At 39.7% G+C, this 17,736-nt stretch overlaps 1 protein-coding gene across 3 annotated transcripts in view; it reads right to left on the bottom strand.

The window, feature by feature from the left end:
- The window catches only part of dgkh (diacylglycerol kinase, eta), a 482,906-nt gene that overhangs the window by 80,609 nt on the left and 384,561 nt on the right, over window positions 1-17,736 (bottom strand). For all 3 annotated transcript variants that reach the window (XM_028799661.2, XM_028799660.2, XM_028799662.2), the window contains 2 exons: window positions 7,277-7,402; window positions 4,953-5,055 (listed from right to left, as the gene is read on the bottom strand). In XM_028799661.2, the coding sequence (XP_028655494.1) occupies window positions 4,953-5,055; window positions 7,277-7,402 (229 nt within the window). The remainder of the gene's footprint in view (window positions 1-4,952; window positions 5,056-7,276; window positions 7,403-17,736) is intronic.

The raw sequence follows: 17,736 nt of genomic DNA, 5'->3' as shown, positions 1-17,736 counted from the left end.
TCATTTATATAAAGATTCATTTTCATTTAAATAATATCACTGTATTTGTTTTACTTACAGTAAATTATGTATATAGACTACTAATGACAAAATTTGTACAGGGCTACTTTGTAACAGCAAACAGCTAAACAGTAAATTGTAGTAAATATTTTCCATTAAACAACAGAAATATAAAAAATAAGGAACAATGCCTGTTATTCCTAAATTACTCAATAATTATATGTGAATGTAATAAACTGAACACTAAACAAAATATGCAATGTTTTGCAAATAATCTAACAGGTATGATTCGAGAATATTTGGGAAATACATAGTGTCTTGAAGACAACATTAGGTTATGGAGTTAACAACTAAAGACATTGCCCTGTAAAATTTTTCATTCCATTCTTGTGATAGCATAGTTGAAGTAAATACTGTCCAGTACCAGAAATTTGATGTTGTCATCTGTTATTCTAGATTTTACCATTAGTTATATATCACATGTTTAAGAAAATTTCTGGATGCCACAACAAAAGCCACCTGCTGTGCTGTTTAGTACATATAAAGACAAGCAACACGGAGACAACACATATGTCAGAATAAAGAAGGCTTCCGTTAACTGTCACGCACAAGGTTTAATAGGGCTTGACCAAAACTGATGTATAAGAAAAGGTTTGTAGAAAGAAAAAAATCAAAAGGACAAAAAAATCCCCAGGTCTGAGTGTAAAAATTGTACTGTCCCAAAACCATGTGCATTTAAGTAGAGTATAAGCTATAAAAGTATTATAAAATTCCTGAAAATGTAGGTCATTGATATTGTCTGTGAATAAAAATATTGGTTGCAAAACATTTTAGGATGAGCACCTTGATTTTTTTATTTGAAAATGATATAGGAGAGTATGGAGGATCATAAGGTCGCTGGAAAGGGGTGTCCCGGACCACGTATCTGCCTGAGGGGTTGCCAACCAGGATCCCGAGCTGTTTCGACATGTGGTGGGTGCGGCAACGCACTGTAACAGTGCATGCTCCCCAACCTGACCTGACCAGCAATATCTGGCTTCTAATTCAGCAAATGGATGGAAAGAAAAACTGCAGAATGGAAAGTTCACCATTTGAGAGGCAACTTTTCACTATGTTTTTTGTTGGTGTACAGCATGTTAACAATGCTTCTTCTACTGACAAGTACAGACAGTTTTAACGCATATGCAAAAAAGTGAAGATAATTTACAGCCAATGGGGACGCTTAAACAAACTGGAGGACAGTATCAGGATACCAAAATGCTTTAGTACAAAAAGAATACTGGACCGGTTCAATTTGTTTAGATCTTATACCAGAGAGAGAGAGGAGCACACGCTGATACAGCGCATTGCCGCACCCACCACATGACAAACCAACTCAGGATCCCAGATTAGGTCCTAAGTGCAACCATGCAACGGGTGACAGCTGTAATGACACTGTAATAATAAGTGAGTGGAAACATGCAGCAGTACCAGTTCAACCTCATCCTCATATTGTGTTTGGGTACTAGTGGCATGGGGTTCTAAAACTCCAAAAATCTGACATGTAGCATCTAGTTCACAAATCTGGATTTGGAAATGGTAATTCACACCATTTGTCTGCCAATTATGAAAATGACGTGTTTATCATTGGTGAAGTCTGAATTCCCAACTATGAAAACCCAGAAAAATGCTTTTCAGGTACCAAATATGTAACACAGAATCCAGTTAATTTCCATCTTGATTCTGCATGCCAGCACTACAACATTCATTTTCATAAATTTAATATTAATAGATCCAAAAGCCAATAGAAAATGTTAATTGTGTCTAGTATCCTACTATAACAATGCAGAGGAAATTATGTCTACATTAAAATGCATCCTTCAACTGTTGATAAGAGACCAGGGTCCCCATTTATAAAATCCTGGACAGATTTGTGTGTAAAAGTATATGTACATCAAAAAAAAAATGGAAAAGGTGTCTGCCAAAAAAAGAAAAATCTGATTTATAAAACTTGGCTTATGCACATTTGTACACAATTTACAAAATGAATCACAGTTACCTTGTAAATGGGCAGGGTGAAGCAGGGTCAATAAAGTTGACATGCAGCTGAGGAGTCAGGCAAAGGCAAACTGCTGAAGTGGTATATTAGTTAGAACAATGACACATCAATCACTGGAGTCAATTCTCTAGCAAGCATAACTGTATTTATGATTCTTGAAATGGCAAATATTTAAGATGATGATTATTGACCCTCAGAATTTGCATATGACTATTCCATTCTTTCCAGTGTACAGTATGTTGAAATATTCAAAACTGATAATCCCTGGCGCAGATTCCACCATTGCTGTTGCTCTTTAACACACTAGTTAGCTCTGATGACTTGTGCAAGTGTGGAGTACTTAAAGAGTATATTAAAAGGACGCAGAGTAAAATAATGCTATTTGAAAAATAATAATTGGGGCTCTGATTAGAGGTTTAATAATTTAGAATTGGTACTTTTTTTAACTTAAGATTTTAACATTATGGAAAACATGTTTTTATCATGTTTTTATTACAATTATTACTATCTTTTCTTTTGGCCTCTTGCTGACAAAAACAGAAAACGGGAGAAATGTGTAAAAATTTACATGTGATATTATTAATTCTTGTAATTTTCAATAGATAATATAGCTTTTAATGTTGTACTATTATGAAACAAAGATTAATACTTAATTACGATAGTGTAAAATTGCAGAAACACTATATAGTATATGCTAAATAATTCTATCACTGACAGAAAAAGTGGTAATGATATAAATTAAATGTTTTTGTTTTCAATGTATTGTGTAGTTTACAATGCTTTACCATTTTGCAATGGACATGGAAGGTTATTTTAAATGAGAATTCAGCAACATATGATAAAAAAAAATCTTAAGAGATTTTGTATCTCATCTACACTCTGCTAAGCTTCATCTTTAGCTTAGTATGGAGCAGGCTAGGAGATGGGGCTTTGTGAATGGAAAAGAAATTGCATTTCAAGCTAACAAAAGTAATGCCACCCTCCCTGCACCCTAGAAGACACAAACTCATGGTGCGAGGTTTCGTGTTACCGGCACTGTATGTAGCACAGCGCATGGAATCACCTCAGTATGTGCATCTCGGGAACTGCAGGTCTGACATTGTGGTCAGCAGCACAGGAGCACCGCAGGGGACTGTGCTTTCTCCGGTCCTGTTCAGCCTATATACATTGGACTTCCAATACAACTAGGAGTCCTGCCACGTGCAAAAGTTCGCTGATGACACTGCTATCGTGGACTGAATTAGGAGTGGGCAGGAGGAGGAGTATAGGAACCTAATCAAGGACCTTGTTAAATGGTGCGACTCAAACCACTTACACCTGAACACCAGCAAAACCAAAGAGCTGGTGGTGGATTTTAAGAGGCCCAGGCTCCTCCTGGACTATCAGAGGTGACTGTATGCAGAGGGTACAGACCTATAAATACCTGGGAAGTGCAGCTGGATGATAAATTGGACTGGACTGCCAATACTGATGCTCTGTGCAAAAGAGAACAGAGCCGACTATACTTCCTTAGAAGGCTGGCATCCTTCAACATCTGCAATAAGATGCTGCAGATGTTCTATCAGACGGTTGTGGCAAGCACCCTCTTCACACGGTGGTGTGCTGGGGAGGCAGCATAAAGAAAAGGGACGCCTCATGCCTGGACAAACTGGTGAGGAAGGTAGGCTATATTGTAGGCACGGAGCTGGACAGTTTGACATTTGTGGCAGAGCGACGAGCAGGCTCCTATCAATCACGAAGTATCCATTGCATCCACTGAATAGTATCATCTCCAGACAGAGGAGCATCTTCAGTGACAGACTGCTATCACTGTCCTGCTCCACTGACAGACTGAGGAGATCATTCCTGCCCCACACTATGTGACTCTTCAATTCCACCCGGGGTCGGGGGGGTGGTAAATGTTAACACTATACAAGATTATTGTCTATTATACCTGCCTTGCACTCTCCAGCTTGTTTTTTTTTTTGAACTTGCACTGCGTTTTTATTGCTCTTTAATTAATATTGTTTTTATCAGTATGCTGCTCCTGGAGTATGTGAATTTCCCCTTGGGGATTAATAATGAATGAATGAATGAATGTATGTATGTATCTATCTGTATACCTTAGCTGGCTGGTAGAGCAGCCTCCATCCATACACTGCCACCTGCATTTGAGGAGTCTTATAGTGTGCTTCACAGCTGAGTGTGCAACAGCACCTCTCTGCGCTCTGGTGGTCTAGGAAAGGCATAAGGGGCCAGCGTCTGAATTGGTAGCTACTATCATCTGGCACATGACATGACTGCAGTTACAAAGAATAGTGTAGGCCATGTGAAACACTGATAATTCAGACAGTTACCTTACCAATAAAACAGTCATCATGTACAGCAGCACTGTTAGCAAGTCATCTGCCACCGTAGTATCTACTTTGCCTCAAAATAAATGAGTGCAACTACCACAATCCACCGGTGCACACAATCAGAGTATTATCTTGGAATTCAAAGAGTCATCTAGTTTCTGTACATTTTCTCTGAACCTATTGATATGGATACAACTAAAGCAATAAAACCTCAGCCACAAACAAGACATTTTCCTTGTTCCAGCTGTACCAGATGCTCTTGCCTGATTATAAAAATGTAGTGCCCTAACAGCTGTTTGTTTCAAGAGTTTAAACCAGTATTAATAGCCAACTACAACAACATTTATTCATATAGCACAGTCCGTTAAGAAGGTGTCATTTTTGCTTGGCTTTTCTCTACATTCATATAGCACATACATAAATAAGAAATATAGCCAAACTAAGTGCTATTTTCCACTAAGTGATTTTTAAGAGAAATCACTGTAGAAGCTAAGTATTTTAGGAGTTTAACAAATTAGTGCTATGTGTAATGAGCATCTCCTAAGAATCTGATTATAATACATATATGTGGTACTTACCATCAGAATCTATGCTGTTCAGTGCAGTGGGTGGAATGATTGATACTTTACACTGACCAAGAGGACACTTTCTGGGATAAAGTTCCCGGCAAGCAGTGTGCACCTATTGAAGTTTAAAAAATATACATATATATATATATATATATATACATATATAAAAAACTATATATATAAAACAATATATATATATACATATATAAAAAACTCATTAACAATGCAAACCCAAAAAGCAAATCACAGAGAATATGTTACTTCTCTTTCTACTTGGATCCTTTTTGATTAACTACTCCATCATGAACACAGGAATCTGAAATAATTATCTTGTTACCAAAAACATTTCTAACAAAAATTATATTGAAAAAATATGCAGTGCTTAGTACTATTTGTAATAATAAACAATGACAAATCATACAATCCAACACAACAAGCTCCAATACACAAAAATGTAGTAGCTGAAAGTCATCTGAGGTACAGTGGAATAACTACAATAAAAGTCACTTATACAAAAATAAACTACAGAATCTGATGATACCTCTTTGTAGCAAAGCTGCTAATGAACACAATGGTTTTTTCAGAGATTAAAACTGCAAGCAGCATTGGGTTTATTGGGGTCCTATAGATGAGGAGCATCCAGGGACAGATGCATAATCTGAAAAACTGCAAAAATTCATACTGAAAAAGAAAGCCCTGCTGAAATACCCATAACAGTCAAAAGCAAAGGAAATGTAACATGGTGAGAATGAAAACAGAATCCGCCAGCCTTTGCTTAAGTAAATGCTTTGATCAGTTTTACAATTCAGACAAAATCAGAACAAACTTTACACAAAGAAAGCCTCAGCTAGCAAAAGAATGGGCATAGAGTAAAAGGCAACAGCAGGTGAGCCATGACCACATTCTTATGCAAGGCTCTCTCTTCCAATGCCTATGTTAAAAGTATTTTTGCCTACCACATCACAAAAATGGGCAAAAGTTTCATTACTCAGAGACTTTAAGTAGTCCCTGAATGTCCCAAAATATATATGAATGCTCTATGTCATGGTCTGGTATCAAGCCTAAAAGTATTTTCTAGTCTTCTACATGATGTTGCTGGCATAATTTCTGGCTCCCCAGAAGCCTTAATGGGAAACTTAAATAAAAAATTAACAAAACTTATGTTTAGATGAATGACTCAAAATGTAGTGCTGTATTGTAGAGAACACATGTAATTCATAGAAGGTAACTATACAGCTTTTTTGGTTGTCTGAAAAAATAATAAAAAGACTGATACATAATACAGTATATACTGCATAACAGTAAAAGGTGCATTTCTTGTTTGCATTTGCTTATTTTAATAGTTCTATTGGGGCTGCCGTTTGGTTAAAAAATTAATCGACCGAATAAAAGTTTTTTTTCTAAATTAACTGCAAATTAATTATACTTCCTTCAAGCATATTCAACTCTACAGCTGAAAAATGTTCGCTATACATATTTAATGAATCCATCCATCCCAGCAATGATTGTGCGCAAGGCAGGAACAAACCCTGGATGGGGAGAAAGCTCATTGAAGAGAGAATACACACATACACAAGGGTCAATTTAGCATCACCAAATCCACCATCCTGCATGCCTTTGGAAGGAAACTGAAGCATGCTGAGTAAAAACCCACTGGGAAAACACACAAACTCCAGGCAGGGAACACCCGGGTCGTGACCCCCTTTACTGTGAGGCAGTGCCCCCACGTTTAATACATGCTTTAAGGCATTACATTATGAAAATGATATCAAGTATTTATCTTAGTATTCTAAATGTTCAGAAAGCTGTAATATCATGAACTTAATGTATTTTATGTAGCAAGCTCTGCCTGCGGCTCCTCTCAGGGCAAGGGGAAGTTAGTTTAAGAAGCACATAGCAATTAACAACAGGGTCAGGGAACACATAATATGAAGCATTTGTTTGGAAATTTCGTCTTTAATTACGACATAAACAACCAAATTAAAGTCAACATTTCAGCTTTAATCTTGACATAGACTTTTTTCCTTCACTGTCCCTATTTTTTTAATTCTTCTCTGTGGCCTAATACACTTCCGTATCAAAAGTATAAAGGATATACAATTCTATCATAAATAGGCAGATCTGAAAAAAACAATACTACATGTAAGAATTTACAGTAGACACTCGCATTAATTACTTGCCTTACCATGCATTGCATTACATAGTATGTTTATATTTCAGCATCCATAGAATTATGGAAAATTTGCAATGTAAAAACTTACTAATGTTTCCTACTTTAAGTAGCAGAAGTTATGCTTTAATCAGTACTGTCTGATTAATTTACCAAGCCTTACCATTGCCTTGCACCACAAACAGCGCCAATCCTGTAGACGGAGTACACTGCCACATGTTTTGTCACACACTGAACACTTGGCACTAACTGGGAGATTTCCTTCCAGCCACTGATGAGGCATTGCAATCTAAAAATTTAAAATAATGAAATGGTAAGATAAAAAATGACTTACATTTTTAATGAAATGTATTGTTTTATTATTACTTGCTCTAGGCATATTCATAAAAATGTACTACTTTATTAACAGTGCTATGCAATTATTTCTAAGTATAAAAAAAAAATAAACTGCATATTTTTTATTTGTTTTAAATAACCTGAAATGGCAAAAAAATGAGATAAGAAGTATGCCATTATTTAAACCTACAACAATCAAAAAAATCAAATAACAACATTGTTTGTTAAATATGTAGGGACGTAGAGAGGAATGTCAGTCTAAAACATCACCACCATAACATAAACCAGTGGTTTTCAAACTGGGGATACTCCTGGCAAGATTGTCGTTCTTTAAAAAACACACAAAAAACCCATTCTGATTCTGAAGACGGTCTTTAAATTATCCAATGTATTTTTAAACATAACTAAAATGTTGTAAGTAATCCTATATTAATATAATCAAAGATAAGTTCTGCAGTTCTCAGCAGGATGGCTGTGAAGTGGACCTTAAAAAGGACTGTCAGTTATAAAGTGGTCTAACCCAAGTCTCTATGCTAGGCTGCATTTCAGTTCCACAGCTCGGTCTCGCAGTACTCCTGGAGCGATTCTCCTCTGCTGTCTAGCTCACCCAACCTTGTTCTCCTATTCAGTGTTTACAACCCATGGCAATTGGTGCCTACAGGCTCTGAGGTCACAGATCCATCTTGGTCCCAATCTCTTTAAGCTGATCCATGTCAGCATGGAGACTACCCAAGAACAATAGTGCCAAGACCAATGGATTTTTGTAAAAGAGTACGTTGTAACAGGCAAGTGCTATCTTAAATACTCCAACACAAGCAGTCTGCAAAATGTCCCCCTCTCTGTTTTAGTTCCGGTATGCCAATGTTGCAATATTTTTAGTTTTGGTAAACCTGCTTGCTGTATCATTATTTTCAGAATGGCAAATTAGTGCAGAAAATATGAGGAAGAAAGACAAATGTTAACAATTAGTAATAATAAAATGCATCTATCTCACATTTAATTTTAGTGTTAATAAGTATAAATCAACAGTGAAAAGCTTTTTCAGTTGGTAATGTTTGGTAACCTTCATTCTTCCTTAAAAAATACATACAGGAACAGGCTGAATTAACCTAGAAGTAGAATTGGGCTGCCAACCAACTATAAGTTATATGTAACTTGTGAGTTAATTTTCTTCTGATTTGGATCTGTATTCATATGCAACTATAGTGTATAATTAAGTAATTCATTAAAATAACATTTGGCATATACAGTGAAACCTCGATTATCCGTCAGGGGCTGGGACCGAGGCCGTAATGGATAAAAGGAAAGACAGATAACAGAACAGCTACTTTAAAAATTAAGTACTGTAGATTAGCGAATAATCATATTTATTTAACAAACAAAATTTAATATAGTATTAACAAAATTAAGTCATTCATATAATATTGTAACAACCAGCGTAATAAGGAAACACAACTCAGAGGTACTGGAGTTTTCTAAGTTTTACTTGGAGTCTTCGTTCCTTAACAAACAGTGCCCTGTCTTATACACTGTTATCTAGGTTACGAAGCATACCTCCAAAACAATAAAAGAAAGCTTTCCCTACCAATCAGTTTATCTCCTGCCACTCACGTTCCTTTATTATTTACACCCCAAACACTCCTGCTTACTGCCTCCTGACTCTCTACTCAAAACTTCCTTCCACCGCACCTTCCTTTTTCTTCTAACTTCTCCAGTCACTCATTTCCTAACAAACGTGTCCACCTCTTACAGAACAGGAGCCCTTCACCCAGTCATATTACTTACAGCATTCATTACAGACTTTCTGCTCCCCAAAAGTGCATCACAAGCTGCCTGCATGTCAAAATATGCTGACAAAACATAATATAATAGAATTTAAAAAGAAAATTATAATACAGGGGAACATTAACATTACCATCAGTGGTTTCCATTTTCAACACTTTTTTCAATTTTGTTGGCTTCATGCTTTATATCATACACTGCTGTTCTTCCTACTCCGTAAATTGAAGCAATACTTGAAGCACTTTTGCTGTTTTGTAAACATTTAATAATTTCAGTTTTTTTGTGACAATGTGCAGAGCTTGCAGCATACCACACGGCAGTAGTAGAACAGTAATAGGTAGGTGCTGGTGTTTGTTTTTTTTTTTGGCTCTGATGGTTAACAGAGATTGATAGCTAATCAAGTTACAGTACATGGAAAAATTAAAATACACAGACCTACACAAAAAACTATCAATAATCCCTTGTTAAAATTCCCAAATAAAATATGGGGAGCAGTGGGATTGGGTTTAAAGTAATATCAACTGTAGTTGTGCCTACCAGGAGTTCAGTGCTTAACAATTTAACTCTTTTAGGGCTAATTTTTTTTTTTTTTTCTTTTCTCCCAGGGCTGAATATTTTTCCAAAAACTAACTTTTTTTTAAAAAAAGAACACAAAGCAATTGAAATCAACAAAAAATATTTACTTTTGACAAATGTTACTGTCTTGCATGTTGTATGATCCTGCATACTCTATGATTTCACATACATATCACATACATTTTACACAGCAAAGTCCTGCAAAGTCTGATCTCACTCAAAGCAGCCAATTTCAGTCATTGCCACATTGCACTGCTTACAATATGTGTTGCTTTGGTGCCTACTGTTCAATTGTCTGTTGCTGCACTTTCTCACATATATTGTTAGTGTGTACTGTAGAGAGACAAGTCACCCATTTGCCATCGTGCCATGCCACTGCCACCAAGTTTTCTGCCCGCATGAAAACCGTACTGTCGCCCATTTTTCCTCTTCAGCCCGTCTGAATTCAACTGTGAAGCCATGTGTATCCTGTTCACCCTCACTGTGCCACAAGCTCCAATTCCTCTGCTCTGTAGCTCCATGAACAATTCTGGGCATGTATAAAAATTGTCCAAATGTACACAACATGACCCAAATGTTCATAGCCCTGAAGCAGCTCCAGCACAACCTGACTTGTCAAGGGACAGTTCTCTCTTTGAAAGAAATACTTTCCTGTATATGTAATTACTTTCAGGCAGAAACCAGTGTTTGCTTCTGCCAGTACAAAATCATTTATGCCATACTTTGTGGGCTTGTCTGGCATGTATTTGCAGAAAAAAAGGTGTCCCTTATATTTTATCATAGATTCATGCACAGACAAATCACAGCCTGGCTGATAAAATTGTTTCTATGTTGGTTCCACAATGTCAAGCAGGGGCTGAACTTTATGCATGGCGTTATAGCCTGGCTCACCCCATGGGATTTGCTTCTGTTTATTACAGAAGTGAATAAAACTTTGCAGCATCACGTACCTATCATCACGCTGCATAACCTGTCCAAAGCCACCAGGGGACAAAGCACGTTTGGACCAATACTCCCTGAAGTTCTGTCCCATCTCTATTTGTAATGCCACAGTGCGCTTCATCTCTTTTGTTGTGGGTTTCCACTTTGAAAAATGAGAATGCGATGCAAGCGCAGCCCGCGATTCAAAAAATTTCTCTGCCTACCTGTTTGTCTCATCTGACAGTAGCTGAAAAGCAGCATCAGGAGAGAGCAGCCTGAAGTAGTTCAGCAGCTGGTGATCTGTCGTGTCCAACAGCAAGCCATGCCGTTTTGTGAAGTCTGGTAGCCAGTTCGGCTCCCACGGATCAATGTCTGTGTATTCCTCCCACGCGAACCTTGCTGTAGATGCATCAGCTGCGCAAATTCGCTCAGCTGGCAGCGGATCAGCTGGCGCGGCATCGGCAGGTGTCTGATCAGCTGATGCCGGCTTCTTACTCTCTTGTTCGATCTCCTGATCACTGTCAATAAAATCTAATTCTGAAAAATCAGAGTCCAGCTCCGCAATAATGCGCAAAACATTGTCTGCCGAGTGTTTTCTTTTCTGCACTCGCTTCGCTCCCTTGTGACATGTCGATGCCATCTTGCCATTGTTTACATTTCACAACTCACGCACACGCAAGGATTAGTTGCTGAGTCAACGAGTCTGGCATTCCTCCAAGCACTGAGGGAATGCCTGCGATGTGACAGTGAGTTTTGTCGCCATTAACAGCTGATTGTCGCCCTCTATCCCTGGATGTCAATTTTTGTCGACATTCGCCCTCAACCCCTCCTGTCGACAAAAGTCGACATTTGTTCCTAAAAGAGTTAAGCTAAAATGCTTATGAATGAAATGAAAATGGCCACCCCGTTCTGAACCCGAGCGGTGTTTTGTTATTGGACTTCTGTGCTCGTCACTAAGCATAGGGGTGTCCATATGTGCACCTGGCACCAGGACACCCTAGGCCTCAGTTCGATGATCGACTTCGTGGTCGTGTCATCGGACTTGCGGCCACATGTCCTGGACACTCGGGTGAAGACAGGGGTGGAGCTGTCAACTGATCGCCATCTGGTGGTGAGTTGCCTTCAATGATGGGGGAGGATGCCGGTCAGGCCTGGTAGGCTCAAACATATTGTGAGGGTCTGCTGGGAACGTCTGGCAGAGTCCCCTGTCAAAAGTGGCTTCAACTCCCACTTCTGGCAGAACTTTGATCACGTCCCGAGGGAGGTGGGGGACATTGAGTCCGAATGGGCCATGTTCCGTGCCTCTATTGTTGAGGCGGCTGACCGGAGCTGTGGCCGTAAGGTGATCGGTGCCTGTTGTGGTGACAATCCCCAAACCCTTTGGTGGACACCGGCAGTGAGAGATGCCGTCAAGCTGAAGAAGTTGTTCTACAGGACCTTTTTGTCCTGTGGGACTCCGGAGGCAGCTTCGGTGATTGCTGAGGCAAAAACTCGGGCATGGGAGCAGTTTGAGGAGGCCATGGAGAATGACTTCCGGACGGCTTCGAGGAGATTCTGGTTCACCATCCAGCGTCTCAGGAGGGGGAAGCAGTGCAGTGTCAACACTGTATATGGTGGGGATGGTGCGGTGCTGACCTCGACTCGGGAAATTGTGGCTCGGTGTGGGGAGTACTTTTAAGAATCCCACTAACATGCCTTCCAATGAGGAAGCAGAGCCTGGGGACTTGAAGGTGGGCTCTCCCATCTCTGCGACTGAGGTCACCGAGGCGGTCAAAAAACTCCTTGGTGGCAGGGCCCCGGAGGTGGATGACATACGCCCGGAGTTCCTCAAAGCTCTGGATGTTGTAGGACTGTCTTGGTTGACACGCGTCTGCAACGTCGCATGGACATCAGGGACAGTGCCTCTGGATTGGCAGACCAGGGTGGTGGTCCCCCTCTTTAAGAAAGGGGACCAGGGGGTGTTCCAACTACAGAGGGATCACACTCCTCTGCCTGCCTGGAAAAGTCTATTCGGGGTCCTGGAGAGGAGGGTCCGTCAGAGAGTCGAACCTCAGATTCAGAAGGAACAGTGTGGTTTTCGTCCTAGTCGCGGAACAGTGAACCAGCTCTACACCCTTGGTAGGGTCCTGGAGGGTTCATGGGAGTTTGCCCAACCAGTCTACATGTGTTTTGTGGATTTGGAAAAGGCATTCGACTGTGTCCCTCTGGGAATCCTGTGGGGGGTGCTCCGAGAATATGAGGTACCGGACCCCCTGATAAGGGCTGTTCAGTCCCTGTACAACCGGTGTCAGAGCTTGGTCCACATTGCCAGCAGTAAGTCGAACCCATTTCCGATGAAAGTTGGATTCCGCCAGGGCTGCCCTTTGTCACCAATTCTGTTCATAACTTTTATGGACAGAATTTTTAGGCGCAGCTAGGAAGTTGAGGGGTCTGGTTGGGTGGGCTCAGGATTGGCTCACTGCTTTTTGCAGATTATGTTGTCCTGTTTGCTTCATCAGACTGTGATCTTTAGCTCTCTCTGGATCGGTTCGCAGCCGAGTGTGAAGCGGCTGGGATGGGAATCAGCACCTCCAAATCCGAGACCATGGTACTCAGCTGGAAAAGGGTGGAGTCCCCTCTCAGGGTTGGGAGCGAGATCCTGTCCCAAGTGGAGGAGTTCAAGTATCTCAGGATCTTGTTCACACGTGAGGGAAGAATGGAGCGGGAGACCGACAGGTGGATCGGTGCGGCGTCTGCAGTGATGTGGGCTCTGCATCGGTCTGTCGTGGTGAAAAAGGAGCTGAGCCGTAAGGCAAAGCTCTCAATTTACCAGTCGATCTACGTTCCTACCCTCACCTATGGTCATGAGCTGTGGGTACTGACAGAAAGAACAAGATCGTGAATACAAGCGGCTGAAATGAGTTTCCTCCGCAGGGTGTCTGGGCTTTCCCTTAAAGATAGGGTAAGAAGCTCAGTCATCCGGGAGAAGCTCAGAGTAGAGCCACTGCTCCTGCGCATTGAGAGGATTCAGATGAGGTGGCTCGGGCATCTGATCAGGATGCCTCCTGGAAGCCTCCCTGGTGAGGTGTTCCGGGCACGTCTAACCGGGAGGAGGCCCCGGGGAAGACCTAGGACATGCTGAAGGGACTATGTCTCTTGGCTGGCCTGGGAACGCCTCGGGATTCTCCCGGAAGAGCTAGTAGAAGTGGCCGGGGAGAGGGAAGTCTGGGCATCTCTGCTCAAGCTGCTGCCCCCATGACCCGATTTCGGATAAGCGAAAGAGGATGGATGGATGGATGAGTACAAAGCATTTCAATGTCTGTAAGTGGTACACTAAGAAAAAAAGACTGAGTACCCCAGCCTAGAAATTTCACATGATATTCAATTATATATTTGTTAATACTTTAGTATAGTTATGCTGATTATAGTTATGAATAATAGATCTGCTATTTTCCAAAATCATGCTGTGGGACTGCTGCTAGCAGAAAACCAAGATCCGGGATCACACCCAGCTTTGCAGCATTGGGTTTATAATAGTGGGGGCCCCGACCAGGTGGTACAAAACTTTGGAAGGCATACTTAATTCTGAAAAATGTGAAATTCATTTGTTGGGTTTTTAGAAACCAAAGTGGAGTTTATTAGAAAAACTAAAACGTAAATTAGCACAAAATACACATATCTGAGTGGTACTGGAGCGAATGAGATGCTGTCCCTAGTTACAACTAGTTTCTGCACAATTCAATAACTAATTCTGAATTAGCACACATATGTAAACAATAGCTATGTTTGATGACTTATGTGAGATTGCTTGCAAACACCAGAACATAGACTTTTATAGCAATTCTGAAATTTTATATATATATATATATATATATATATATATATATATATATATATATATATATAAAACTAGGAGGCTTTGCCCCTGCTCGCTTTGCTCTCCAACCCCTAAAACCCCCCCGAGCCACCAAGCACTACGCACCGTTGTGAAGGGTGGGGGGCAGAACGCAAGGAGATGCAGCCACTCCTCCAAAACCCCTCTTAAACAGTGATACAATGGAAAATAAATTCCTTTTTTTTAACCTCCTCTCTGCTCAATCAGCTGCTGGCTTGCTGCTTGTGCTGTGCCGCATGATCTGCACTTCGCTTGCCTACCTCATCCCCGCCAGCGATACGCGTCGTTGTGAAGAGGGAATCTGAACACACCCCAAGGAGACTTGGTCGCTCCTCCGAAACCCCTCTTTAACAGTGATACAATGGGAATCAAATAAGAGTTATTTTTTTACCTCCTCTTTGCTCAATCAGCTGTTGGATTGCTGCTGCTCCTCTTTGCGCAATCAGCTGTTGGATTGCTGCTGCTCCTGTGCTGTGTGATCTGCATGTCTTGCGGCGCTTCGAACGTTGTAAAGTCACTGGTTTGTCTCTCTTCTCCCCCAGACATCCTCAAATACTATTCAATCACTTTTCGCTGTTCTGTTATTTCACCGAGTAATATTTTCTGTTTGTTTGCGCTAATGTGATCTTTACTCTCATTTTTTGAGACTTTCAAATTTTCCTACTTTCATTATCTCTAACCTGCTCTGTATGTGTATCATGGGACTTGCTTCCAAAGGTTGTAAGTATGAAGTGATTTGCCCATCTTGCGAGACGTGAAAGTGTCTCTCCGTCTCTCTTCAAAAGATCATGTCTTGTCACAGGAAAAATATCTTGTCCAAACTATTTTTTTTTTTATAATAGAGAGTAAATGTATGTGTGTGTGTGTGTGTGTATGTATGTTGCAGCATCACTTCCAAACGGCTGGAGCGATTTTCATGAAACTTGGTATACATGTTTCTAATTGGTCGACTAAAAATACTGTAAGGTGAAATCAACCCTAACCCACCCCCTTCTGGGAAGGGTGGGGGGTGATCTTGTGGTCTTGTATGCACGTTATCATCCAGTTGACACTCTGAACGACCACTAGAGGGCGAACTGGAGGTGCTTGCCAGCATTCTTTATGTTTGAGCACCACCACAACCCTGTTGCTTTTGAAATTAAATAGAGTTGGCCGGCTCTGAGCATCAACTGGATGATAACACATATACAAGACCGCAAGACAAGCACATTAGTGAGTCTTCATTGTTTGTTAATTTATTTTTAAAGTTGTGTTTTTTTTTTTAATTATATTTTTCTCAAATAATTAAAAAAAAAAAACACTTTATTTTCATCCTGGGCAATGCCGGTTATTTCAGCTAGTAATATCATATTCACAAGTTTCATTTCACAAAGGCAGTGTGAAAATTGGGACAAATCCAAAATGGAGGTAAACAAAATTTAAACAACAGATGTGACATCTGAAATTTGAATTAATTTGACATTTATATAAAATATTACCCTTCATAAGTGTTGTTAACCAGATTATTTCTCTCTGCATTCTGCTATAAACATAAATCTCAAAACAGTAACTGTCACATTGCTGTCAAAGTGATTTTTCTAACAAACCTGGTAGGAAAATCATACTTTTACAAAGGTCTGTGTAAATGAAAAAATCGTGAATTATCTTGGTATTCAGTGGACAATGGCATGATAATAACTTAAGCTTTATTTTTGGCATTCATTTTAAACAGTATTTATTGTAAAGAAAATGTCAGTGAATAAGTTAAGGGCATGCGTTTTCTAAGATAAATTAGGTATTTCCTGATTAATTAGGGTGCCATTCGCAAGGCCATTTTATAACTTTTACATCATCCATCGTTTGCATAAAGCATGCTCTCAATCTAACACAGATCATGTAAGTTAGGGTAATACAGGTCAAATCCCATGATAATGAAAACTGAAGTAAAGAAATTTTCAGAATAATGAATACTTGTTTTGTTTAAACAAAATGTACATTTCAGTATAACAAATGTTTTTTCGACCAAAAATGGCCAATGCCGCTCCTACAGTTTCACAGAGTCTCGGGAACCCTGCAACAGCTGTCTCTTTCTCGTCAGACCAAAAGAAAGTGACAATCTGTTGCGACTTTTCAGGTCTCAGGCTGTCTCGGCGAGGCTTAGCAACAGTGTAGGCATGACATCATGCACATAGCTGAATTCTGAGATAGTGCTCCACCATGCCACCACATAGATAGATAGATAGATAGATAGATAGATAGATAGATAGATAGATAGATAGATAGATAGATAGATAGATAGATAGATAGATAGATAGATAGATAGATAGATAGATAGATAGATAGATAGATAGATAGATAGATAGATAGATAGATAGATAGATAGATAGATAGATAGATAGTTGTGCTATGTGCAGATACTGAACTGTTCAAGTTTCATAGCACTTCTCAAAGTTTTGAGATGAACAAAAAAAATTGAAAAACAGCGTCAGTTTATGCCAAACAAAAATTAACAATCCTAGAAAAAGTTTATTCTGAAATGAAGAAAGATAATGTGGCAAAAGCATTTGGAATTGCGCCTTTTATTTATTTTTTATCTGATGTCTTGTATTCATTCTGTGTTCATAAATTTATTTCTTTAAAAAAAAGTTACATATAATGTCTCGTTTTCATTCTGTATTCGTACCTGTATTCCTATAAAAAACAATTACATCTAACATCTCATTTTCAAATAAAATATTTTTTACAGTTTAAGAAGTGCTGTTTTTTTATACAGGTATTGTCAATCTTGGGTCACAGAGTTGCACAAGAGACAGGAAGGTGAGTCCTGGTTTTCAAGGAAAATTAATTTACTTGAAAGTCTTCATTCAAAATAGGAGCTGTTAGGATTTGTGACATGGGCATGTGTCCTGCTTTAGCTCCCATGTTCAGATTAGAAGAACACCAGGGGCATGGAAGAGAGATCAGGAAGGAGAGTGCAAGGACAGAGCAGATCAAAGCCTGGTGTTAAATGTTCTGAACATTGTTCAACAAGCACATTACGCAGTAAGCCTGCTCCTGCAGAGGACAACCAATTACTTTTCCCTCAGTTTACTATTTACCAGATGCAGCACAGCAGCTACAGAGCTCTTGCGCCACTGCCTTTAGAGAATGCAAAT

Source organism: Erpetoichthys calabaricus, chromosome 4 (genome assembly GCF_900747795.2).
Source record: "Erpetoichthys calabaricus chromosome 4, fErpCal1.3, whole genome shotgun sequence".
Classification (NCBI taxonomy): Eukaryota; Metazoa; Chordata; class Cladistia; order Polypteriformes; family Polypteridae; genus Erpetoichthys; species Erpetoichthys calabaricus.
Note: the sequence above shows the minus strand (reverse complement) of the source record. Positions and strands in the feature narration are given on the sequence as shown.